General features: G+C 45.8%; 1 protein-coding gene and 1 long non-coding RNA gene across 4 annotated transcripts in view; one reads left to right on the top strand and one right to left on the bottom strand.

Moving 5' to 3' along the window:
* Nucleotides 1-27,488, top strand: part of ATP2C1 (ATPase secretory pathway Ca2+ transporting 1) — a 217,961-nt gene that overhangs the window by 30,370 nt on the left and 160,103 nt on the right. The window contains exons 1-2 of one of the 3 annotated variants that reach the window (XM_068236269.1): nt 25,177-25,278; nt 25,360-25,573. The exons of 1 other annotated variant lie outside the window; for it this stretch is intronic. In XM_068236269.1, coding sequence (XP_068092370.1) covers nt 25,205-25,278; nt 25,360-25,573 — 288 coding nt within the window. In that variant the 5' untranslated portion in view covers nt 25,177-25,204. Of the gene's footprint in view, nt 1-25,176; nt 25,279-25,359; nt 25,574-27,488 lie in introns of those variants that run through there. One more of the 3 variants, XM_068236271.1, reaches the window with a different exon arrangement.
* LOC137518430 (uncharacterized) lies at nt 811-25,169 on the bottom strand. The gene is made up of 3 exons (XR_011020809.1): nt 25,055-25,169; nt 19,268-19,372; nt 811-1,031 (listed from the first exon to the last, which is right to left on the bottom strand). It is a non-coding gene; the product is annotated as an uncharacterized lncRNA (long non-coding RNA).

Below are 27,488 nucleotides of genomic sequence, written 5' to 3'. Positions count from 1 at the left end.
AGTTCATGACATCACCTCAGGCAAGGATCTAACATATTTACTGGTGTTTCTTGTTATTGTTTAGCCATCCAAGATGTGAGCTGCTCGTGTGGACTTAGTAAAACAGCAGCAGCAGTTCTGTGTGTCTGCTGGAGGTCCTCTTCCTGTGAAATTTTTTGCAACTTTATCAGATTTTGCAACCGGTTGCACTTATTTATAGGTATAGCTATCAGAAAGTGCAACCTAACCATTGACTTCAACCTATCTGTATCAGAAAATGCAACCCAACCAAACCCTATTCCCACACAGAACCCCCCCCCCCCCCCCCCTTGCTTAACTAATAACCCCTCCCCCCCAGGGAACAATCCCCCTCTTGCTCAACTAATAACCCCCCTCCTCTTGCTCAACTAATAACCCCCCCCCCCCGAGGGAACAATTGCCCCTCTTGCTCAACTAATAACCCCCCGGAGGGAACAATCCCCCCTCTTGCTCAACTAATAAACCCCCCCCCCCCCGGAGGGAACAATCCCCCCTCCCCTGTTGCTAAACTAATAAACCCCTCCCACCGAGGGAACAATCCCCCATTTTGCTCAACTAATAACCCCCCCCCCCGGAGGGAACAATCCCCCTTCTAGCTCAATGGGATCCTTGGTTGCAAAAAATTACAGGCGTGTTAACAGGGCAGCCACGCCTACACAGTCATACACTGTCCTCTATGGCAAGTTGCAAAATATGATGGATTGCAAAATTGTCCATTACACCTGCTATATAGCCTGAATCTGTTGCATTCATACATAAGCAAGTATTACTTATTCCCCATGTAAGCTCCATCTTTATTCATGTTATTAAAGTCTTCTTGTTAATATTATTGATTTATAAAGCACCCACATTGCGCTGTACAATTCCGTGGTGTTGTTCTTTCGATTAGTGTGGAGCAGGGTTTCTGAACCAGGGTTCCTTGAGGAGTGGACATTGCAGGGGTTCCCTGGCATTTCTCTATCTGGTGAGACTGGCCTCAGTTGTCAGGGTGGAAATGTACCTGCTTGGCTCATCTATTAAAAAGAAAGTCTAAATTGTGGATCAGTATAATAAGAAGCACCATAATAACAAACAGTATGATAGTAAGGAAGTATATTAAATAGCCATATCATAGGGGTGCACTATATATTATAAGAAAAACTACTTGAGGAGGAACATGGAATGGGGACTAAACAAGGAGTCAGTTACAGTTAATAAAGTTTTTAGCCACACCTTCTTTTAAAAAACATGCCACCTGCAAATTAAATCCTAATTCCCTCCGCTAATACAGGGGTTCCCTGAAATTTAAAAATTATTTGAAGGGTTCCTCCAGGGTGAAAAGGTGAGTCATAAGTCCCCACAACACACCAGGAATTGTGTATATTATTGCTATATTTCTATGCATTTAAAATGTCTGCATCCTACTGTATTATATGTTTGTGTAATATACATACATATATATATATATATATATATATATATATATATATATATATATATTGTGACCACACCTATAATTTAGCCCTACCCCCAGAGAGTGTGCTGCTGGCTACACCCCTTCAAAGCACAATTTTTTTGACCTATCGTCCTGCAAAAATTAAATATGAGGTTTGCAACCCTGCATCCGCCTGCTGGATCTCTAAATGATTTACATGAATAAATACTATTGTTTAGCTCCTCCTTCTCGTTCACTCCTCTTCCTACTCCCTGCCCTTCCATAGAAGCGAAAAGGCTGCTGTATTGGCCAACAGCAAATTAATGTCTCTATGAGCCTTAACTTGTAAAAATCTATTTTATTTCCAAGGTTGATACAGCACCCCACTATGAGAGGGGGTGTGCCTTTAACCTTGAAGTCAGAGATTCTTTGTGAGGCTCAAATGCTTCTCTGCAAGGGCGCAGAAAAGCATTTGACATCTGGCAGCTTTCGGTGGTTTTCCTCCAGTCCCTGCAGAGGAACACAGAGACGCTGCTTCCAGGGTTGGCTGAAACAATGGGAAAAATCAGGATCGGAATGCGGCGTTCACGCAATTGATGGTAATAAACAGGGGCAAACATCGGTACAAGCACTGCCCATTCACTTGAATGGGCAGCACTTTAAAGTGGACCTGAACTCTTGCACAGGACAGAAGGAAAACAGAGAGAAATGCACCCTGTATGTAATTAGCGAGTTAATGCTAGGTACACACTATACATTTTTTCGGTTAATTTTCCATCAGATTGATTTCCGACTCAATTTTCCAATCGATTTCCGATTCGATTTTGTTATTTTTTTTAATCTATTTCCATTCCAATAATATTGGACATGTCGGAAATTATCTATCGAACCATCTATCTTACATAATATTGTATGGTGCGTACCTAACATTAGCCTATTTAATTCCCCCTCATTTGTGTCTAATCACAAGCCGTAATTTGATCTTTCCCCTGGGTCAGCTGATTGCCACGGCAGATAAGCTCATTTGAAAGCACAGGATGTGTTAACAATATTCTACTTCCATGAAAACAGTAAGTAGAAACACTACAGATTTATCGCAGTATTTTAGAGCAGAGAGGAACTTTTGAGTTCAGGTCCACTATAATGACGAGCATCACGGCAGGCGGGAAACGACCTGCAATCGCCAGTGTGAACCAGGCCTAAACATATGGGTAACATCATTTATCATATCTATTGCCAGTAAAAGTTAATAGCATTTTTTCTACAGCTTAAAGAGGAACTCCAGTGAAAATAATGTAGTAAAAAAAGTGCTTAATTTTTACAATAATTATGTATAAATGATTTAGTCAGTGTTTGCTCATTGTAAAATCTTACCTCTCCTCGATTTACATTCTGACATTTATTACATGGTGACATTTTTACTGTGGGCAGGTTATGTAGCTGCTCCTAGCTGTTTTGGCTGTTACAGACAGTTGTAAACAGCTAATTCCTGTCTGTGAACATTGTTACATTGTGGCAGTTTGCCCAGAGTACCGCGGTACTCAGAGCTTCTTGTGGGAGGGGTTTCAGCACAAAATCAGTCATACAGCGCCCCTGGATGGTCTGTTTGTGAAAAGCATCATATTTCTCATGTAAAAGGGGGTATCAGCTACTGATTGGGATAAAGTTCAATTCTAGGTTGGAGTTTCTCTTTAAAGAGAACCCGAGGTGGGTTTGAAGAATATTATCTGCATACAGAGGCTGGATCTGCCTATACAGCCCAGCCTCTGTTGCTATCCCAAACCCCCCTGAGGTCCCCCTGCACTCTGCAATCCCTCATAAATCACAGCCACTCTGCTGACAAACAGCTTGTCAGAGCTGGCTGTGTTTATCTCTATAGTGTCAGTCTCCCCTGCTCTCCCCGCCTCCTGCAGAACTCCAGTCCCCACCTGCATCCCTTCCCTCCCTGCTGATTGGAGGGAAGGGATGGGGGCAGGGACTGGAGCTATGCAGGAGGCGGGGGAGCAGCTGAGACTGACACTACAGATGTAAACACAGCCTCACAGCACGGCTGTGATTTATGAGGGATTGCAGAGTGCAGGGGGACCTTAGTGGGGTTTGCGATAGCAACAGAGGCTGGGCTGTATAGGCAGATCCAGTCTCTGTATGCAGATAACATTTTTTAAACACACCTCGGGTTCTCTTTAAGGCTCCCTGCACACTGCATCTCTGTTTTCCGATTCTGATTCCGATTTTCAATTCCGATTTTCCCTGAATACATTCAACAGAAAAACGGATCAAAAAATGCAGCATGCAGTAAACATTAAAAATCGGAATCGGATGTAAAAAACGATTAAATAGCGGAATCTGAATCGAAATGCATGCAGTGTGCAAGAGGCCTTACTGTGTTTAAATAGAGAAGTAAACGCTTTATAATGTAGAAGTTTACCCCGACATCACATAAAGATCCTACGTTTACAAGAGAAAAAGGATCTAGCTTCACAGTATATGCTGCCATGGACTATAAACTATATATCCATATCCATCAAAAGACATCCATTTTGGAAAAGTAATTCTCAAGAAAATGCAACTTGATGCAAAAATAGCAACAAAATCTATATTGAGTGCCACATAAAAACAATTAAAACCATATAATGCATGGGAAGAAAAGGAGCCAGATTTAAGGTAGTGTAATTAATACATATAAACATAAATGTGTAAATAAATAGTACAGTACTGCGCACACAGCCATTGTGCTCCTGTTGCCGGTGGCATCCTGCACCTGCGCAGTACTACTACACAGAACGCTCAAGGCAATGGGAGTGTGATGGGGCACACACACGCAGCTGGGCATGCACAGAGCAGCATGATTGAACTGACTGGAAAAAAAAAAGAGACCGGGACAACCAGCAAATGATCGGACCAGCCTGGGAGGATGGTGAGGGAGCGAACGGCCTAAATGGGCTAAAAAAAGCCACTAGTAAGTGTAAATGCTTTATTAATTTTTATCTCAGGTTTCCTTTATTCTTTTAAAAGCACACGCTATCAAGGATCTCTACAAAGATGTCAGACAGCCAGTCTACTTGGTTGCACACTATTCTGGCAGTTGGACTGAGCAGCCATCATTCAGAAAATAAATAAAATCTTGAGAATCCCATATAAGAAGATGGACTAGTCCAAAACCTGTCAGTCAGAAACATCCAATTAAAAATACTAAATGAATTCACTTTAAAGAAAAAAAAAACGTACTGAGTGCGTTAGCTACTGTACCTAGAAAGAAAGTCATCTACAGTGCATTTTAGGCCCGGTTCACATTAGCGGTTTTCAGCCAAACGGACCGGATGGCCTGACCGGATCCGGACCGGATCCGGATCGGAACCGTACGGTTCTGATCCGGATCCGATCCGGATCCGGTCAGGTTGCATCAGGTGTTCATCCGGATGCGATCCGGATCCGTTTGGCAAAAGTCACGTAAAAAAAAAAAAAAATGTTGGGGTCTGGGAGGTCAGCAGAAGGGGGGCCTGTGGAATCAGGCCCTCCGCTGTTTAGCACTCACCTCCACCTCCAACATGCTGCCAACATCTCCAGCTCGTGCTGCTCCACTCCAAAATGGTTGCCCATGTGTCCCCAGCAAATATCGCCGCAACAATCCTCATAGGAAGTGGGGTAGAACATCCGGATTTTTTGCCAGTGTGTTGTGCGCTCTCCGGTTCTCATTGGTTTCCATTGGCCGGATGGTGCAGTCCGGCTCCGCCCCGGATACGGCTGCCGGAGGAGCCGGACCCAAAAATAGCGCATGTTGGAACGGACACCGGAGTCCGGATCCGGTCCGGCTCCGGTCCGGACGAAACGGACGCATGTGAACCCTGGCATAGCCTTACATTGCTATGCCGTGCGTCCGTTTCGTCCGGCCAGCATGCGGTGCGGCTCCGGTGCGGCTGCGGCACGGCTATTCCGGATAGCCACCGCTAATGTGAACCGGGCCTACTCTGGAGCAAATGCACATCCTATATGTAACGGTATATATGCATATGTATTTTAAATCACGTTGTTTTAGCAATCGGTGTGCTATTGTTCTTGAATTTGTACCTGTACTAATTGAAGGATGAAACTGCCAACATGATTTTTGCCCCTGTACTGATTTTTGGCTTCAGCAGTCAGTGCCCTAGAGAAAGCATGCATGCAATGAAGCCAATACACTTGTACTTTCTACTCATTCTACACTCCTATTCATTCGGTGTAGAAATGGAGAACTAGAATTAATATGGCAACCAGGAAAGTAGCATTTTTAGAAGAGGGTTAGAAGTGTCTGCCTCTCTATTCCATCCACACCTTAATGCATGAGATATGACAGCGGATCAGCTGAATAGAGGGATGGCCAATGTGATTGTAATGTCAGTGAGCATTGCTTTTCGCTTTCTCTAGTGAGCACCTAATTTGAAATGTCAGTTGGGGAGCAAGGAACGACGAGCATCTAATGCAATGGGTGACTAAGGGTTCTAACATTTGCCTGGAGTCCTTCTGTGTCTAATGCAGTAATTATCACGTTAAAGAGAACACCGTTTTTGTAACCAAGGAGGCTTCTGTGAAAGTGCAATGAAGCTGTATGTGAGCGTAGTCAGAGCTAGTCATAATATCCGGTTGCCATAGCAAAGAAACTCATTACAGACTGATGACAATTCTGCATTTTTAAGAGGCAGATTCTGAGCTTGTGATCTGTCATACGTGATGATAGAGTTCATCCTGCCAGTATATTATTTGGTTGTACTAAAATTTTATGTAATCTGATGTTGGTATAAATACTGTTTATTCTGGCGTATAAGACTACTTTTTAACCCTTGAAAATCTTCTGAAAAGTCAGGGGTCGTCTTATACGTCAAGTGTCATTGATGCCAGGTGATACACCCTATCCTATTACCGACTCTCAGATCTCGCTGCATAGGACTGTAGTGAGAGGCAGAGAAGGAGGTAAATAGGATACAAGGGTGGGCCAGTAGGGTGAAAGAGGCGTGTTTTATGCACATAGTGCAATCTATTCTTCCATACCTCTCTGATAAACAGGGAGACAAGGAAAGCTGACCAATCGACTTAGGGAGAGGGATATCAATCCAACCAGTCAATCGCCTATATACTGGGTACCACATACAGTACAGCACCAGTATCTGTTCATAAATAGCATCAGTACACCAGTATATGATGTTTTTTTTTTATTTTGATTTGGTGTGCATTGGGAGAGGGGTAGTCTTATACAGCAGTATATCCCAAACTCTATTTTAACTGGAAAAGTTGGAGGGTCGTCTTATATGCCAGAATATACGGTACTTGTGTAACAACATTTTTTTCATTTAACATGCCCATAGACTTGTGATAATCAATACCCAATCCATATGTTCATGACTGGATCCAGAAATATTCAAATGCTTTTGGGTCCTCTGGTATCTCTGTCCAGATCAAATAACTGAATGATTTGAGGAAAAAATATCACAGGAAGTGCCTGAGTTACAAACCTCTAATTGAGAGAAACTTGTACTTACAAATGGGGACTGACTGGAGAACACACAAAGGAGTAGAGACACAAAAGGGTGCATAGGAGGCATAGATTTTCAGCACTCGTGGGACAAGGACAGTTTTTGCGCCCCTCTCTGGACAAGATGGGCGTGGCCACACACCAGAATGTAGTCATGGAGTCAAAAGTTATTTAGATAGCTATATGTGTCCTCTTACCCCATTCAGATAGCCAGATGTGCCCCCTTTAAATAGCCAAATGTGTTTCCCTTTAGTTAGCCAGATGTGCCCCCTTTCACCCCGTTTAGATAGCCAGATGTGCCCCCTTTAGATAGCCTTATTCTGCTGCTGTTAACATTTCTGCATAGGGAGGGAGAGAAGCAGGGGCACTTTGGGCAGCCAGCGAGCCACCTCTCATGCACATGGAGGTGCAATGGCCATGCTGAGCGCCCACACAGTGCTGCGCCCGGGGACATATGTCCCCCCTTGCCCACCCATAGCTACTCCTCTGGAGGGGGAACAGAACACACAAAAGGGGGCACAGAATGCACAGGAAGCACAAAAGGGGGCACAGGAAGCACATGGAAGTCACAAGAGGGCACTGTAATAGTGAAATGCACCTGTTTTAACTTACATACCAATTAAACTTGAGAACAAACCTACAGTCCCTATCACGTTTGTAACCCAGGACTGCCTATACTAGCCTATTGTGGTTGTACCTTAACATGTCGGTACCGGTACTGCTTGGTACTGCTTGGCAATCATGTTGATCTTGTGGTGTATGTAGTGTCTGAGTCAAAACTCTGGAACAAGCATATGGCTAATCCAACAAAACCTGAGTCAGCTGAGTCTTAGTATCTGATTTGCATATGCTTCTCCCAGTCTATGGCTAAAAGTATTAGAGACACAGGATCAGGAGGACATACAGGCAACTGGTATTGTTTAAAAGAAAATAAATATGTCAGCCTCCGTATCGCTCTCACCTCAGGTTCCCTTTAAAGCTCTTGAGCACCACATAAAATGGTGAGGCGGTCCGAAGACCTTGAGTTTGACACCTGTGTACTACAGGAACTCAGCAAGTTTGAGCAGCGAATCAGCATGGAAGTTTGGGAGCAGCGTTCATTAGTTGTCATGTTTACAGAGGTGTAAAAAAGCAGGACATCAGCATTTCAAAAAGGTTCTAGACAAGCGCTCCATTTTCTAATGTGTTTGCTTCTGAAGATTTTGAGTTTGTTTAACCACTTTCTGACAGGTGTGCTGACAGGTGAAAATTGCTCTGGTCCTAAAGGGGAAAAACCCCTCAGTGGTGAAACAAGCCACCCTGTCCTACTGTTTCCTGACATTGCTAAATGTACATGGAAGTCCAAGCCTCCAAGGTCATTGGCCATCCGGAAGTATAAACTGGAGTATTAACTGGAGGTCACTGGGAGGAGCTATGAAGGCATGCCTTTGTAGTTCGCAGAGCAGTAGGCGGAGGACATTTACAAAACCTCCGGGCACTGGTTCTCTTCCTCTTCACACCAGCGTGTTTCATCACTGTACATGACTCATCAGAGACCCCTGATGATTTGTGCAGCACCCATCTATATTTATGGAAATTTTATAACAGAAGGAAAATTTATTCTCAAAGCTCAATATAAATCATTTAAACATGTAGTCATCATGCCCCTCACTTCCAGCTATAATTAATAATTGCTATTAGTGGAACTCTGACCTGAACTTATCCCCTCTTTCCTTTATTTCTACCTTCCTCCTCTCCTCCCCCTTTTTTTCTCTTCTACCTGTTTCAGTGGATCTTTTCTTATATCATTTTTCAGAGGTACTGCCTCTCCTATGCTTTGTGCTTCTGAGGAAGTTTGCTGCTTCACGAAACACGTTGAGCCTTTCATTATGATCTAGGTTCATGTTGACAGCTGTGAATTTGCAATTGTAAATTGTGAATTTGTAATTGTAAAAGGCAGGGGTCACACTTGTCTGTTTTCCTGCGCATTTCTGCATGCACAAATGCACTTAAAGTAAACCAGAGATCAGTAAAGTCAAAGAATCTATACTTACCCGGGGCTTCCTCCAGCCCCATAAACACGTGGTGGCATGCGCCGAAAACCCAGACTGGACCCGACTGAGCCAGTTACCGGGGCTGACTGCCGCTGAACGGCAGACTGCGTGAGGACAACGAGGGACTCGCACGTGTTTATGGGGCTGGAGGAAGCCCCATGTAAGTATCGATTCTTTGATTTTACTAATCTCTGGTACACTTTATACTGAGAACCAATGTTAACCCTCCTGGCGGTAACCCCGACCTGAGCTTGGGGTAGGAAAAAGCAGCTGCTACAGGTAAGCCCGAGCTCAGGTCGGGGCAGTGAAAAAACTGCTGCGGCTGCGTGCAGGAGTCCTGCGCGCCGATCGATTGGCCAGTTTCACATTGATTTTGATCATTTCAGTCATCTTGTTTACAATCAAAGAGGCACTTGTAAGTCAGATAAATATAATATAACATTTGTACTGAAATAACCACAAATGTCTGTGCTCACTAGAGATGTCGCGAACCTCCGATTTTCGGTTCGCGAACCCTGTTCGCCAACCTTTGCGGAAGGTTCGGTTCGCGTAAAAGTTCGCGAACCACAATAGACTTCAATGGGGAGGCGAACTTTGAAAAATATAAAAAATTATGCTGGCCACAAAAGTGATGGAAAAGGTGTTTCAAGGGGTCTAACACCTGGAGGAGGGCATGGCGGAGTGGGATACATGCCCAAAGTCCCGGGGAAAAATCTGGATTTGACGCAAAGCAGCGTTTTAAGGGCAGAAATCACATTGAATGCTAAATTGCAGGCCTAAAGTGCTTTCAAACATCTTGCATGGGTATACATCAATCAGGGAGTGTAATTAGAGTTCTGCTTCACACTGACACACCAAACTCACTGTGTAACGCACCGCAAGCAGCTGTTTGCGTAGTGACGGCCGTGCTGGACTGGTGCGCACCGTGGCCAGAGTGTAGGCCGTGGTGTTTTTCAGGCCCATATGGTCGCCGGGCTGTGGTAGCTCAATGATAGAACAATAGTGACTGTCCAGCTGATCAAATTTGGTCTGACCACAATGAAGCACCGACCTTATTATCTTTTGTGTGCCACCCCCACCCGAGACACTCAAATAGCCGGCGGTCATTGCTTCATTGTGATACGCAAGCCCCTTCACCGCGGCAAGGTAATGATCACGAAGGGGGATGGGCACATGTACATGCCTTTTGTTTTTTTGTTGCAGCCGCCCGCAGTGCAACCAGAAAAATTAGCCAGGCATGTACACGCACCAGAAAAATTAGTGTAGCGGCCGCTGCTAGCAGCGGCCTTAAAAATTCAGGAATCCGCCTAGAGTCCTGGACCCTGTTGGTGGTGGCGGAGAAGGCAAGCGGCCTGCAGGCAGAGATGCCGTGTGTGGGGACTGATTTAGTCTTCGGTCGTGCAGTAGCCCTCCGTGATCCATTCCTCATTCATTTTGATAAAGGTCAGGTACTGAACACTGTCGTGACTTAGGCGACTTCTCTTCTCAGTAACTATGCCTCCAGCTGCACTGAAGGTCCTTTCTGACAGGACGCTTGCGGCAGGGCAAAAGAGAAGTTGTATGGCAAATTGGGACAGCTCTGGCCACAGGTCAAGCCTGCGCAACCCGTAGTCCAAGGTTTCATCGTCGCTTTTCGCAGTGTCTACATCCACACTCAAGGCCAGGTAAGAAACAATATAAAAACTGGAACTGCTCCACACACGCCGAAACGGACGGGAGGACTAGTGGTTCCCTGTATGGAGGTATTGGCCACCTGACTTAAGAGAGGTACTCTGATATTATCATTATCATTGAACGGACACATTACCATCAGTAAGGAGCACAGTTGCGCCCACAGGAATTGTGTTTGAACTGATGCATGAGACTTTGCTGCATTGACAGCTCTTTATAACTGGATCATATCGATCATATTGTGTTTGCAATTGAGCGCTAGGTGCTCCAGTTTTTATATTGTTTCTTCCTTTTAAGGCTTGGTGACTGGCCTTGAGTACACCTGTATCGCTCTACATCTACCTTGCGCCACTGCCCAATATTTCAGTATACTCAAGGCCAGGTAGTCGGCTACCTGCCGGTCCAGGCGTTGGTGGAGGGTGGATCCGGAAGGACTATGGCGAGGAGTTGGACTAAAGAACGTCCGCATGTCCAACATCACCCTGAGATCGCTGGAGCGTCCTGTCCTTGCCTGCGTGGACTTGGGAGGAGGACGGTTACTGCCAGTGGTACCTTGATTGCGTTGTGCAGCCACATCACCCTTAAACGCATTGTAAAGCATCATAGACAGCTTGTTCTGCAAGTGATGCATCCTTTCCGCCTTGTGTTGAGTTGGTAACAGGTCCGCCACTTTGTGCCTGTACCGAGGGTCTAGTAGCGTGGCCACCCAGTACAGGTCATTCGCCTTGAGTTTTTTGATACGGGGGTCCCTCAACAGGCTGGACAACATGAAAGAGGAGATCTGCACAAAGCTGGATGCAGACGTACTCTCCATCTCCTCTTGCTCTTCCTCAGTGACGGTATGCAACTCATCTTCCTCCCCCCAGCCACGAACAATACCACGGGAACGTGGAGCAGTAGAAGCCCCCTGTGACGGCTGCCGCGGTTGTTCTTCTTCCGCCGCCTCTTCCTCCTCCACAGAAACACCTTCCTCATCATCAGAGTCTGACTCCTCTCCTTCCCCACACGACTCCTCTTCTTCTTCCTCCTCCTCCTCCTCCCCCCTCTGTGCTGCCGCAGGTGTTGTGGAAACATCGGGCTCGGGTGTAAATGGCTCCCACGACTCCTGCTGCCGTAACTCTTCTCGTTCACGCTCCTCCACAGCTGTATCCACCACTCTATGCACGGCACGCTCCAGGAAGTAGGCGTAGGGGATCAAGTCGCTGATGGTGCCCTCATCGCGACTCACCAGTTTGGTCACCTCCTCAAAGGGCTCCATGACCCTGCATGCATTTCGCATCAGTGTCCAGTGGGCCACAACATCCCCATCCTCCCAGATTGTGTCCTTGTACTGTAATGATACAGGTCAGGTACTGGGTGATGGCTTTCTCCTGGTCTAGCAGGCGAGAGAACATCAGCAGGGTGGAATTCCAGCGAGTTGGGCTATCGCAAATCAGGCGTCTCACCGGCAAGTTGTTTCTACGCTGAATGTCCACAAAGCGTGCCATGGCCTTGTAAGAGCGCCTGAAATGCCCACACAACTTCCTGGCCTGCTTCAGGACGTCCTCTAAGCCTGGGTACTTGGACACAAATCTTTGCACGACCAGATTCAGCACATGTGCCATGCAGAGTATATGTGTCAGCTTTCCCAAATTCAACGCAGCAATGAGATTGCTGCCGTTGTCACACACCACGTTGCCGATCTCAAGCTTGTGCGGGGTCAGCCATTGCTCCACCTGTTTGTTAAGAGCAGCCAGGAGAGCTGCTCCAGTGTGACTCTCTGCTTTCAGGCAAGACATGTCTAACACTGTGTGACACTGTCGTACCTGGCATGCAGCATAGGCCCTGGGGTGCTGGGGCTGTGTAGCTGGAGAGGAGATCGCGGCATCAGCCAAGGAGAAGGAGGAGGATGACGACAGCGAAGCGGTGGTAGCAGGTGGAGAGGAGGTGATTGGAGGCCTGCCTGCAAGCCGTGGAGGTGTGACAAGTCGGTCCGCTGCGCAGCCACGTACTCCCTGCTTGCTGCCATCGGTCACCAGGTTGACCCAATGGGCTGTGTATGTAATGTAGTGGCCCTGCCCGTACTTGGCAGACCAGGCATCCGTGGTCAGGTGGACCCTTGACCCAACGCTGTGTGCCAGAGATGACACCACTTGCCTCTCAACTGCACGGTACAGTTTGGGTATGGTCTTTTGTGAAAAATAATTGCGGCCTGGTATCTTCCACTGTGGTGTACCAACGGCCACAAACTTACGGAAAGCCTCCGACTCCACCAGCTTGTATGGTAATAGCTGGCGAGCTAATAGTTCCGCCACGCCAGCTGTCAGACGCCGGGCAAGAGGGTGACTGGCAGACATTTGCTTCTTACGCTCAAATACTTCCTTCACGGACAGCTGGGTACTGCTGTGGGCAGAGGAGAAGGAACCACTGAAGGGAAGAGGCGGTGTGGTGGAGGGTGACTGTGAAGGTGCAAGGGAGAAAGCGGATGAAGACGATGCACCTGAAGGAGGAAGAGGAGAAGGAGGGTGGCTTGTCTTCTGATGGGTGCTGCTTTTCCTCAGGTGTTCTTGCCATAGCTGTTTGTGCCTTCTCTCCAGGTGCCTTCGTAAGGCACTTGTCCCTATGTGAGAGTTGGCCTTTCCACGGCTCAATTTTTGTTGGCAGAGACAACAGATGGCTTTGCTCCGATCTGAGACACACGTGAAAAAATTTCCAAACCACTGAGCCCCCCTGGGGTGATGGCGCTACGGTGGCATCAGCAGCTGACGTTGAAGGGCATGTTGGCTGGCTGGCCATAGCTGGCGATACATGGCGCCGGACACTGCCCCCAGCTGTTTCTGAGGACGAGCTCCCTCTGCTTCCATCATGGAGTCGTCTCCTCCTACTCCTCTCTGACTCCCCCTCTGAACTGTCCCCCTGGTCATCTCTTCTACCGGGAACATATGTGGTATCCGTATAATCGTCATCATAATCCTCCTGGCCAGCTTCGCTTTCCTCAGACACCTCAACTGCACCAACTTCAGGTGGTTCAACATCCCCCTCCTCACACGTTACGTCCATACTATCGCCACCTAACTCAGATGTATGAGGTGGTGTACCTGCGACTTCTTCTTGTTGTTGCAGTAGTGGGTGTGAATCAGTGATTTCAACACCAAATAACTCCTGCGAAGTGTTAAATACAGCGGATGTGGTGCTTGTTGTAGCGCTGGTGGCTGCAGGAGATGAGGTGTTCTGTGTTAAATAGTCAAGCACGTCCTGATCTTGGGAAGTGATGGCATGTGCCTTCTTCTGAGCACTGTATTTTGGGCCAGGTCTGCACGAAATCACAGCAACACCACCTCGCACAGACCTGCCGGTGCCTGGTGGCCTTCCTCTGGGTCTGCCTCTACCTCTTCGTCTACCTGGTTTGTCCATTTTGTCCATCTCGGGGGGGGGGGGGGGATGCTAGGTATATGCAGTGAGGTGGGTTCACTCAACACAACAGGTAGTTGGATGCAGTGAGCTGGGTTCAGTGAACAGTAAAGGTACTTAGATGCAGTGAGGTGGGTTCACTGAACACAACAGGTAGTAAGATGCAGTGAGCTGGGTTCACTGAATAGTAAAGGTACTTAGATGCAGTGAGCTGGGTTCACTCAACACAACAGGTAGTAAGATGCAGTGAGCTGGGTTCACTGAACAATAAAGGTACTTAGATGCAGTGAGCTGGGTTCACTCAAAACAAAGCTAGGTATATGCAGTGATGATGTGGGCTAAGTAAACACAACAGGTACTGGGTATATGCAGTACAATGTGCAGCTCCCTGTCACACACACAGGTAGTCACTGAATGTGCTTGGCTGATGGCAGTGGCACACACACTATCAATTAGCAAGGCTGTGCATGCAACCAAAAAAGTACAGGATGAGCTCTGAAAAGAGCTATTGAGGGGTGCTATAAAAGCAATAACAATCAGCCAGGAGCAAGCTAAGCAGCCAAGAACCTAACTAATTTGTCCATAGAAGAACAAGTCTGCAGCAGCTGTCCCTAGTCTGTCTCTACTCTCTAGCAGGCACACGAGCGAGGCTAATGGCCGCCGCAGCCTGCCTTATATAAGGGGAGGTGGGGCTCCAGGGCTTAGTGTAGCCTGAATGGCTACAATGTGCCTGCTGACTGTGATGCAGATGGTCAAAGTTGACCCTCATAGTGCATTATGGGGCGAATTGAACTTCCGCAAACGTTCGCCTGGTGCAGGCGAACGCGAACCCCCAAAGTTCGTCTGGAACCGTTCGCAAGGCGAACCGTTCGCGACATCTCTAGTGCTCACATCATTATCAGTTTTATTCAACCCCCAAGTGACATTCATTCTTAGTACTTAGTACAACATCCTTTTCCAGTTATAACAGCTTTTAAATGTAAAGTATAGCTTGACACAAGTGTCTTGCAGCAATCTATGGGTATCTTAGCCCATTCTTCATGCGCAAAAGCCTCCAGTTCAGTCACATTCTTAGGCTTGCGCGCTGCAACTGCTAGTGGTTCTCAATCGGATTTAAGTCTGGTGACTGCGATGGCCACTCCAAATTGTTCCAGCCTTTAATCTGCAACCATGCTCTAGTGGACTTGGAGGTATGCTTGGGATCATTGTCCTGTTGAAAGGTCCAACGTCTCCCAAGCTTAGGTTTGTGACGGACTGCATCACATTTTCTTCCAATATCTCCTGGTACTGAAGAGAATTCATGGTACCTTGCACACGCTGAAGCTTCCCTGTACCTGCAGAAGCAAAACAGCCCCAAAGCATGATTGACTCCCCGCCATACTTCACAGTAGGCAAGGTGTTCTTTTCTTCATAGGCCTTGTTCTTCCTCCTCCAAACATAGCGTTGATGCATGGGCCCAAACAGTTCTAATTTTGTTTCATCAGTCCACAGAACACTATCTTAAAATGTTATATTTGTATGACTTACAAAGCCTCTTTGATTTAATTGTAAATAAGATGACTGAAATGATCAAAATCAATGTCAAACTGGCCAAAACACTAAATTTCAGTGGGGGTTGAATAATTTTGAAAACAACTGTATACTCTTAATAGCAGGGCTGTGGAGTCGGTACAAAAATCTTCCGACTCCAACTCCAACGTTTATGAAACCACGAATCCGACTCCAACTCCGACTCCCGGTACCCAAAATGGCTCAGACTCCCCGACTCCTTAGTCTAATACTTAACAGGGCTGTGGATTTTGTACAAAAATCATCCGACTCCGACTCCTCAGTTTATGAAATCAACGACTCCGACTCCAACTCCGGGTGCCCAAAATTGCCCCGACTCCAACTCCTCGACTCTGACTCCAACGCCACAGCCCTGCTTAATAGACCTGTTTTTTTTACCCAGTAACAGCATTTGTAAAGTGCTTTTCTCCCATAGGACTCAAAACGCAATAAAGTCCAGCAATCTTCTAGCTGCCTTTACTTCTTTCTGTCTGAAAGAGATATTGGGAAAATGTTGGCTCTTAGCTTTCCGTTTGTTACTGTGAACATCACGAGATCCTGTGGGTGTGGAGATATTGCAGAGGAGAGTGAGGACATTTCTGTAACACTGACGTTGAGGATGTGGAGGAGGCAGGATGAGGTTCTGAGTTCCTCCATAACCTCAACCAGGTACAGCAGAAAATACAGTATTGGACCTTGTATTGCACAGCAACCAGAATATAAATTTGCCTTCTTAAAATCAGATATTTACCTAAAGAGACTGAAGCCGCAGAATCCTATTGAGGCTTCCCTCATTGCTCTGATGCCCCCCCTTTGCTGATACCAATTTCCTTGCTGATGCCCCTGGAAAATTGGTGCCAATCATATTAGGGCCGCTCCTCCCCTTTCATCAGTTCACACACAGTAGCCGCGCAAGCATGCCCGCGCATGCTCAGTAAGCTACCGTGCTGATTAAGGGGGGGTCATCGGGCATGGAGGGAAGCCTCAATAGAATCCTGAGGTTTCCCACTCTTTAGGTAAATAACTTTTTGAACCCGGTGTTCGGCACGGGTTCCCTTTTAAACAGAAGGCATTTGCAATCAACTGTGTTTGGGTTTTCTCTCTTTCCTCTTTATCTGTTGTATACACATCCTAAGTTCTGGCATCCCACGTGTTTCGTCATCACTAATGTAATGTGTTATTGTGTCAAGGCCATTGCACCAGTGATTGGCAAGTAAGGAAGTTAGAATTCAGGATAGGAAGAAAATGAGTGAAGAGGACACTGAGAAGCTAAAGATGTAATTTTGAAACTTCCTCAACCTGCCAGCTGAGACAGCTCACCTCGAAGGGCAAAAATGCCAGGGAACCCCTGCAAAGTCCTCAAGGAACCGTGGTTGAGAATGACTGCCATAGACTGTGAACAAGCATGCAGCATATCTGGTGTTTCGTACATTATTGACAAGATTAGCTGCATGCTTGTTCCTGGTGTTATTCGGACACCACTGCGGCCAAATAGATCAGCAGGGCTGCCAGGCAACTGGTATTGTTTAACTACTTTGGCCTCCTGGACGTACTAGCTACGCCCAGGAGGCCATGTGCGCGTCCGCGCGCTCCCACGGCCAATCGCGCGCGTGCACGTGCGCTCCCGGCCGCGGTTGGTTAGCCTGGCAATCAGTGAATCGGGCTATGGTGCCCGATCACTGATTCCTCTCACCCACTGAAAAAGAGGCAGCTTCTCTCGGAAGCTTCGCTTTTTCTGGCTGTAACGTCCCCCCTGCGTCGCTCTAAGCGTATGTTACGCTTAGAGTGACGTCATGCAAACAAACTCATGGCCGCCATCTTGTGGCCAAAAAGTAAAACTACAACTAAAAGTGAAAAAAATAAAACTCAAGACACATTTACATTATAAAACTATGGTTTACATCCCACCCTCCCAAAAATACCCAAAGAAAATGTTTAATACATAAAAAAAAAAAAATTACAATAAAAAAAACAAAAAACATGTAAATATTTACCTAAGGGTCTAAACTTTTTTAAATATCAATGTAAAGATGAAATATTTCTATTTTTTTTTTATTTTAAACTTGTAAATAGTGATAGATGCAAAACGGAAAAATGCACTTTTATTTCCAAATAAAATATTGTCGCCATACATTGTGATAGAGACATAATTTTAACGGTGTAATAACCGGGACATATGGGCAAATACAAAGCAAGCAAAGAAAGCCTAATTGGTGGCGGAAAAAACAAGATATAAATCAGTTCATTGTGATAAGTAGTGATAAAGTTATAGGCTAATGAATGGGAGGTGAAAATTGCTTGGATGCATAAAGTGAAAACGACTGAAGGCTGAAGTGGTTAAAAGGAAATAAAAATGGCAGCCTCCATATTCTTCACACTACAGTTGTCCTTTAACCCAGGGCTTTTCAATGTTTTCACTCATTGTACCACTTTTATCACCTGAAAAATTTGAAGTACCATCAGTGTGCCAGCACAATAGATCTGACCAGATCAGGCTCGGCTGTTTCCAGAGGAGCCCGAGCGGAGAGCCGCTACCGCACATACACTCACACCAACAAGGAGATCTTCGAGGGGTTCCAGCGCTGGATCCCCTCTACTGAGGAGGAAGGGGGAAGCCTCTTTAGGATCAAGAGGCTTTCTCCTCTCGGGGCACTTTTTTCTTACAGGTACACTTTAAGAAAGGGGGGAGGGGGCATATGGTAGGGGAATAGCAGGAGGCATTGGTGGGGAGGCAGAGGAGCGAGTGAGGGGTAGCCAAACTTTCTGGAGGCAGGACGGGACCAGGACAAGTGGCAGGTAGGCAATTAAGTAGCAGACAAACTTGGAATGTACCACCTGGCCAACAGCTAAGTACCACTGGTGGTACGCGTACCACAGGTTGAAAAGCCCTGCTTTAACCCTTGGACTCCACTCCATCGCAGTCAGTAGCTGACATCCCTTTTCCCACAAGAGATCTCAAATAGGTCATCAGGGACAACTGTACGGCTGATATCAGGGTTTGCTATCTGTGAACTTGATTGCATTGTGGGAAAATTTCAGCTGTTTCCAACTGCCAACCAAGCAGTATCTCCCTCTTTACATAGAACTCTCAGAAACAAACATTCTGAAGAGATCACCTGGCAGAACAAAAGATGTTGTCACCTTTGATACATTTCAGAATGTATATGAAGGAGAGAAAAGATTTTACAATGGGCAAACACTGATTAAATCATTTATAAATGAATATTGTAAAAAATAAGCAATTTTATTTATTACGTTATTTTCCCTATAGCTCCTCTTTAAACATGTTTGGCTCTCCTACATGCCACTATTGCAGGGTACATTTTATTAACACCAACATCAGGTGTATATCATAGACTATATTTATTAGAATGTATTAATTGCAGCTACAAGGCTTATAAACTGTGTACTTTTGTATATGTGACAATCTAGGAGTAAGGCCTCTGTGTGGGCTGAATCCTGTAGGCTAGTTTTATCGATTAACTGTTTCCAAATAAAGAAGATTTACACTGCTCGCAACTACAGGTTTAGATGCTCAATATTTATTAAGAGGAACTTGCCGAAGTCAAAGTGATGCATGTAGCATGCTTTCCCTGGGAAAATACCAAATGAAAATCATTCATGTAAGATACATAATATTCTAAAAGGGTCCCTGAGCAGAACAGAAAAATGTCCAAATGAACTTACCTTGAGTTTTCTCCAGCCCCTCGTAGTCCACTCATTCCCCGCGGCTCGGTTAGAACGGCAACTGTCTCCTCGACTTCACAGCCCTGGTTGGAAGGCAGCTGGAACCTACAGCAAATGCACAGATGAAGCCCACGTGATTGGGGGGCGTAACGCGTATACAGGCACGGTCTAATTGCAGAGAAAGGGAGAGTGCTGTGATGCTTCATGCCTCCCCATACCCACACTAAAGCAAATGTTCTGGCCGGCAAGTGAAAACCCAGCAACCCAGGAGTGCAAGACAGTGGTGAGCCGCAGGACGCCACTGCTGCAAGCCTGAGAACGGCAGTATACAGGCATACATGTAAAAACAGCGCCAAGAAAATTTGGTCACAGGATAAAGCCGATAAAACTACTCACCCTGCTCCTGCACAAGTCCCAGCGGCGTTAATTACTATTTCTCGTCCAAGCTGCCATGGATAGTGGGAAAGACGTAATTTGGCTGCCAGCTTTTGTACGGTAATTTGGGCTCCATCTTTCGCCGGTGCCCAAATAACCTTCTGAGTGCCTCTATAGCCGTAATTCACATTACAGCCTAAAGTGGTGCACAGTGCACCCAAATTTCCTGGTGTCTATTTGTTCTGCTTCTGTATACAGAGCGGGGTGATGAAGGTGGCGAGTGCTATGCAATCAAGTTTATGACATGTGTGGCTGTCATCTATAATAGAGGGAGAGGCTGCAGAGGCAGCTGTCCTCAGAGGAGAGGGCAGTGTTCCAAGTTGCCATCTCTGCAGTTGTATGCTGCACGCTGACAGCGTAGGGAGTCTGGAAGGACTGTTGATGAAGACGGAGGATCCTGTCATAAGAGAGCAAATTACTGTTAATTAGCAGTTGAAGAGTGCATGAAGCATGGACAGCATTGAATTAACTGGCTAGAAGTCTCGAGCTGTATGTGTTGGAGTGTATGGGTGTGAGAAGCGCTCCATGTTTTCAAGCCTGCATGATTTTAATTAAGAAGGGTGATGTCATGGGTTATATTCATGTGTGGTTTTGATGTGATTTTGAACAATAAAGCAGTTAAGCATCGTTAGAGCAAAAGTAGTTGATTAGGGATGCTCACCGCATTCCGCGGAATTCCGTTTTCCACAATTCCGGTCGGAAATTGGTGATTCCGTTCCGTTGCATCGAAACGAAATTGCCTTAGCGATCCAACGGAATTCCGGAATTGCGATGCGTACTTCCGCCGGAATGCAGATTTTTGTAAGTCAATCACAAGGAAGCCCCTAGAAGAAGCTTAAAGAGAAACTCCAACCAAGAATTGAACTTTATCCCAATCAGTAGCTGATACCCCCTTTTACATGAGAAATAGAATGATTTTCACAAACAGACCATCAGGGGGCGCTGTGTGACTAATTTTGTGCTGAAACCCCTCCCACAAGAGGCTCTGAATACCGCGGTACTCTGGGCAAACTGCCACAATGTAACAATGTTCACAGACAGGAAATGGCTGTTTAAAGCTGTCTGTAACAGCCAGAGCAGCTAGAAACAGCTACATAACTTGCCCACAGTAACAATGTCACCATGTAATACATGTCAGAATGTGAATCTGGGAGAGGAAAGATTTTACAATGAGCAAACACTGACTAAATCATTTATACATAACTATTGTAAAAATGAAGCACTTTTTTTTATTAAATTATTTTCACTGGAGTTCCTCTTTAAAGTGAAAACAACAGGATTTCTGCTTGAAAATAGGAATTTCTGCACCAATTAGAGGCTTAACAAAAACCAGCCAAACGGATTTCTGCATGAAAATCGGAATTATTTCAGCACCAATTACAGTCTTAACAAAAACCAATCAATCCTATGTTAGCAACCAGCTCCCTAGCTATCTGAGCTATCCCACCCATTTTGTATAGGTCCCACAGCCTACGCGACACCTCCTGCGGCGCCAAAACGACCGCTATGGAACCACCGCCAGGTCCCAAAGCTTACGCGACACCTCCTGCGGCTCCAAACCAAACTTGTAATGACCGTCATGGAACCACCGCTAGGTCCCATGGCTTACGTGACAACTCCTGCGGCTCCAAACCACACTTGTAATGGAACCCCATGGCTTAAGTGACAACTCCTGCTGCTGCTGCTGCGGAAAAAAAAATCCCCCCCCCAAAAAATGACCGGTGGAACAGCCACTAGGTCCCATGGGCTACCATTTAGCAATATCGAGGTTTCAATTGCGATTACTTTAATTTCTCCGATGGAGCGCAGAGTTCCGCGGAATTTCGCAAAATTCCTCGGACATTTAACGGTTACTGAATTTCGCCCTGGCGGAATTCCGGTGGAACGGAATTTGGACTTTCCAATCATCCCTATAGTGGATTTTGTGTACAAATATCTTGAAATATACTTCCTTAGCACTCCCCTAAAATATAGGGTAGATGCAGCATTAAGCTAGCAAGTTCACCAGTGTTTTCACCAGAAAATTTGCAGGCAGCTGGACACATGCTAGATTGTTGGCCAAAAAGATTTTGAATGGCTGCCTCAGCCAAGTTTTGTCTAGCATGTGTACAAGACTTTATAAGGTCAAATAAACTGTTTAGAGACAGAAAATTAGAATCAGATACAGGCAATACCATTTTTAGAATTTGCAGAGTGCAAGATAGACGTTCCATGACATAGATCTGACATTCTGCAGTTTGGGCCAACAAAGAGAGCTAACAGTGTATTAATGAAACAATATAAAGGTGGCCACACACCATACAATTTTTTAAATATCTGTTCAATTTAAGAATTACAATCAATTTTTCTGACTGATTGTAACATTTCAAAAATATGACCAATGTACCACACACTTATGTTCAATTCTTTCCTCAATTATGATAAAAATGATTGGAAACTCAGAGAAAATTGCTAGGGTGTGTATATTAATAGATTAACAATCCAACACACACCATACAATCTTTAGTAGAAGTTGAAGAGAAATATCTGGCATTCCGGATCGATTTAAATCGTAAAAAAACGGAAAATCCGATCGGATTTTTCAGTCGAATAAAAAAAAAGCTTTCAATTTTTTCGAGAGATACGATCGTTTTTATCGAAGTACTGTAAAATCGGATCATTTTAGTGTATCGTGTGTGGCCACCTTTAGGCTTGGCTTGTAGAACAGGACAGATATGAGAACAATAGAAGACTACATTAGGTTTGCTGTAAAGCAGGGGTCCCCAAACTTTGGTCAAGGGCCGGGTCAACATACATCAGACTGTTGGGGGGCCGGAACATACATAAAATGATGTTGAAAAACATTGAATCTAGGTATTGCTTTCCCCCAATCATGCCCGGAGGACAACTCTCAGCAGCAGCCATGCAGCGCCCGAAGAACATCTTTGTGCACCAGACAGTGAAGCATATCCAGGTGACAACCTGCCTTCCAGCTGGGACAGCAGTGTCACCTGATGCAGAATTGCATTGGAAGCCAGCGAATTACTGCTTGCTGGCTTCTACACTACAGTATGTGGATGGTTGGTGCCAACACTGCTATTCTATACGCGGGCCGCCGATATTTAAAGGTGCTGTGGGCAACATCTACCGGTAAGTTATACATTTTTTTTTTATTTGAAGGCCAGTGAAAAAACCTTAGGGGGCTGCATTCGGTCCGCGGGTCGTAGTTTGAGTACCACTGCTGTAAAGCCCAACTAAACCCCGGGAACTTGCCTCCTAGTGGTAGATCAGAGTACTGCACATTTTAACTGTATGAGATGTTTTATTTGTTAAAATGCTCCAGAATGCAGAGCAGCTCAATTGGAGCACATCCAACCACTGGCATTATTTCTGGAGGTTAGACTCCCATTCACTATAGTTAGGATGCCACTGCTGCTGCTCTCTGTTCCATAGCAGTTTATATTGTTGCAGGGAAGACTTGCACTAATTTGCTGCCTACTTCTATTTGCGCTATACACTCTGTTGTTCTATCTTCCAAATAACTATAGCATTCTACACAGCCTTATCTTCTGCCCCATTGCACCCACCAGATAACTGCATCTTTAAATGCTGCTTCCTTTGTTTTCCCTTTCCTTCCACCTTGCAGATGGCCATATATTTCCATATTATTTCCTCTACCACTCCACTATTCCCTTCCTTCTACTCTCCAGATCAAAACATCCTTTCATAGTGTTCTTGCGTTCATCATTTTAACTCCTTCCACCCTCCAGAAGACAACTTATTTATTTAGAGTATTTTTATAGCGCCGACATATTACGCTGCGCTGTACAGAGTATATTGTCACTAACTGTCCCTCAGAGGGGCTCACAATCGAATCCCTACCACAGTCATATGTCTATGTATGTATCGTGTAGTCCATGTGTCATAGTCTAGGGCCAGTTTTTAGGGGGAAGCTAATTAACTTATCTGTATGTTTTTGGGATGTGGGAGGAAACTTGAGTGTCTGGAGAAAACCGACACGGGGAGAACATACAATCTTCTTGCAGATGTTGACCTAGCTGGGATTCGAACCCGGGGAACCAGCGCTGCAAGGTGAGAACGCTGACCACTATGCCACCGTGCTGCACAACTTCCTTCCATGCTATTGTCTTCCTTCTAGCCCCCAGATACATCCTTTAATGCTGGTTATTCTGCTGTCCGCTTCCTTCCACCCTCATCACTACATCCTTCCCTGGTGTTACTCTGTTGTCCCCGTCCTTCCATTTTCCAGGTATCAACAGCCTTTCATGCTGTTTCCTCAACTATCCCCTTCCTTCCACTCTCTCCCCACAGCTTCCTCTGCTGTCCCTTTCCTTCCAACCTCTAGATAGCCACATCCTCCCAAACTGCTCCTTCTTACTACCACCATCCAGATGAGGCCAAACTTCAATGCTGTTCCCTCTGCAATTCATCCACTGTTCTCTCCTTCTTTGTTCCCTCCAGCTCCATCCTTCCACGCCTCTCCCCTTCATTCCAGTTTCCAGATAGCCATATCTTTCCATGCTGTTCCTCTGTTGTCCCCTTCTTTCCATTCCCCATGTATCTACACAGCCTTTCATGCTGCTTCCTCAGCTATCCCCTTCCTTCCACTCCCTCCACACAGCTTCCTCTGCTGTCCCCTTCCTTCCACCCTATTCACTACATCCTTCCATGCTGTCTCTCTGTTGTCCCCTTCCTTTCATTCTCCATGTGGTATCTACAGCCTTTCATGCTGCTTCCTCTGCTATCCCCTTCATTTCACTCTCTTCACACAGCTTCCTCTGCTGTCCCCTCCCTTCCACCCTATACACTACATCCTTCCATGCTGTCCCTCTTGTCCCCTTCCTTTCATTCTCCAGGTGGTATCTACAGCCTTTCATGCTGCTTCCTCAGCTATCCCCTTCATTCCACTCTCTCCACACAGCTTTCTCTGCTGTCCCCTTCCTTCCAACATCTAGATAGCAACATCCTTCCAAGCTGTTTCCCTCCATTCCAACCTCCAGATAGCCATATCCTTTATTATTATTATCCTTCCATGCTGTTCCTCGGTTGTCCCCTTCCTTCCATTTACCAGCCTTTCATGCTACTTCCTCAGCTATCCCCTTCCTTCCACTCAGCTTCCTCTGCTGTCTCTTTACTTTCAATCTCTAGATAGCTACATCCTTCCAACCTGCTCCCCCTGCTGTCCCCTTATCCCAGCCTCCAGATAGCTACAACAGCCATTTGTTGCCCACTTCCTTCCATGCTGCTTCCTCTGCTTGTCCCCTTCAATCCTCCACATGGCTAGTTGGCTACATTTTGCTACGCTGCTTCCACCTCTATATATATACAGGAAGCTCCCAGTCCTCCCTGTACCTCTCTGTCATCATAAGCCAACCATCAGCGTAGGTTTATCACAGCAGAGACTGGGTGTGAGAGCCGCCCCGCTATTGGATGCCTCTGCACCTAGTGCTGACTGGTTGTTAGCGGAGCTGGGGGCCGGGACAAGCGCAGCTAGGGAAGTGTATGGCAGCGTTGCTTCCGGTAGAGACAAGACTCAGGCAGTGCTCGGAGACAGCGGAGAGGAGACACCGGCTCAGGTACGTGTGGCGGCAGCACGCACGGCTTCTATGCTCGCCATATGTCAGGCTTCTGATCTGATGTGTGCTGCTGTATCTCAGGTGTCACAGCAACAAGTCCCCGCTTCCTGGATGCGGTGCGGGGCTCTGCGCTGGGGGCCGCCCCTCATCACTGCCAGCTGAAGGGGCTATGACGTCTGTGGCGGAGGCTGGAGGGGCAGTAGTGGCATCGGGGTGGAAGGTGAGAAGTGACGGTTCTGCTGCCCGGGGAGGAGGAGGCGGCACATCGCAGCCTGACAGCGGCTCTCCTGTCACGGTGAGACAATGCTGGGAATGGGAAGTAGCTTGTGGTGCCTGAATTGTGTACACCATATGATGTCACTATGACGCGAGAACAGCTGGCTACATACAGAAGAGCCTGCATTGGAGTCATGTCTGAATAGTTCCACATAACTGACTAATTTTTGGAGGTTCCTTTTAAACTTTACTGTGTTCTTGCTTCTGTGTTTAAGAGAGCAAATGCCTAGTGGACCACACTCCCCCTGGTGGGTGACATTCTGATCTTGCTTATGTTTGTTTATGGTCCAGGATTGTTTTTATACAACTCACTAAATGCCTACACACTCACTAGGCGGAATAACCAAGTGCAAAATAAATTGGAAGAAAATTCAGGCAGAAATGCAGAGCAGCCAATCAAAAGCTTTGTTTACTTTACCAGCTAGAACCATTTTTTTGGTTGCTCTGAGGAACTGCTTGACTTTTGCTCAATTGAACAGAATATTTGACAAATGTGCAAAATACCTGATAGGAAATGGAATTGGCAATGGCTGAATCACAGCCAGCAGCTACATATCCATTAAATAGTTCTGGACCATACAGATCTCTCTAGCTACTGTCCTGTCTTGCTTCTCACCTTTGCTACTAAACTGTTGGAATGGCACATCCATTCACAATTTTGTGTTTTTGCTAACTCTTTGTTTGACCCTTCTTCAGTTTTTCTGTCCACATTATTCCTGTGAAACAATCCTTACTATAGTCACTGACTTCCTGGTAGCAAAAGACACGTTCTCCATAATCCTACTATTTGACCTATCTTCTGTCTCTTACCCTGTCAATCATTTTCTGCTTCTCCAGACTCTCTAGTCACCAGGTATCTAAGTTTAGCCTGTTCTTGAATTTCCCCTAATTTGTCTGAACCTTCTTTAAAGGGTACCTGAACTCAGTCTTTTTATTAGAAGGCCTTACCTGGGACTTCTTCAGTGTCCCTGTAAACTGTTGATCCTCAGCTTTGCCAGCCTCACCTTCATGTTGGAGCTCTGCCTCTTGTTCAAATCTATGACTGGATCAATGTCCACTTTGTGCACCCTCCTCAACTGTGTACCGGGACGACTGTGCAGAACAGCCATGGTTGGGAGTGCTCTGGGCATACACGGTTTTATATCATTTGTAGCTGCACATGCCGAAGATGTTCCTAGCTGAGACGTGTGTGTGTGTTGGACATAGCATGGTGGAGGAGGTGGTTTATAGCTCTAACACAGAGGGGAGGATGGCGCAGCTGAGGATCTGCACATTTTATGGGGGCAATTAAGAAGACCCAGGTATGGGCATCTTGCAAGTTTTTTTTTTTTCGATTTCTAATGTGTTTTAACGGTTTCCTACTCTCATAACTCCTCCCCGTGTTCACTGTCTTGTATATTGCAAAGTTCTGTCTTTGGACCCCTTCTCTTTTCCATTTACACTCATGGCATGGGTCAATCAATAGGCTCATTTGTTTTTCAGTAACACGTCTGTGCTTATCACACCCAAATCTATCCCTCAGATCCTCACCTCTCGACCCTATTACTTCAAGTCTTTATCTGCTGTTTCTGCATTCATGTTTATTTCCTCAGATTTAATGTGAGTAAAATTAAATTTGATATTTTTCCATTGTCTTTTTCTGCTGCCTTTAAATGTAGAGAACACTCTATAACCAAAAACCCTTAGTGCCCACTCTCTAGGGTAATATTAGTCTGAGCACACACACACACTTCTTCTGTCTCAGAATCAGATTTTTAATTTTGAATCTGCCCATTCCACAGACAAGAGACTATAAAAATGCTTGACTTCCTGTCTATGCTACGGCTACATCCTACTCTGGAGCCTACCCGTTTTGTTATTCTCATTTTAGTGAATGAGATTTGTGACGTGATTACTGGGAAAATGTTGCATGCAGGTCGTTTGTGATCAGCAAT

This window comes from Hyperolius riggenbachi, chromosome 5 (genome assembly GCF_040937935.1).
Source record: "Hyperolius riggenbachi isolate aHypRig1 chromosome 5, aHypRig1.pri, whole genome shotgun sequence".
Classification (NCBI taxonomy): Eukaryota; Metazoa; Chordata; class Amphibia; order Anura; family Hyperoliidae; genus Hyperolius; species Hyperolius riggenbachi.
This window is presented reverse-complemented; position numbering and strand designations above follow the sequence as displayed.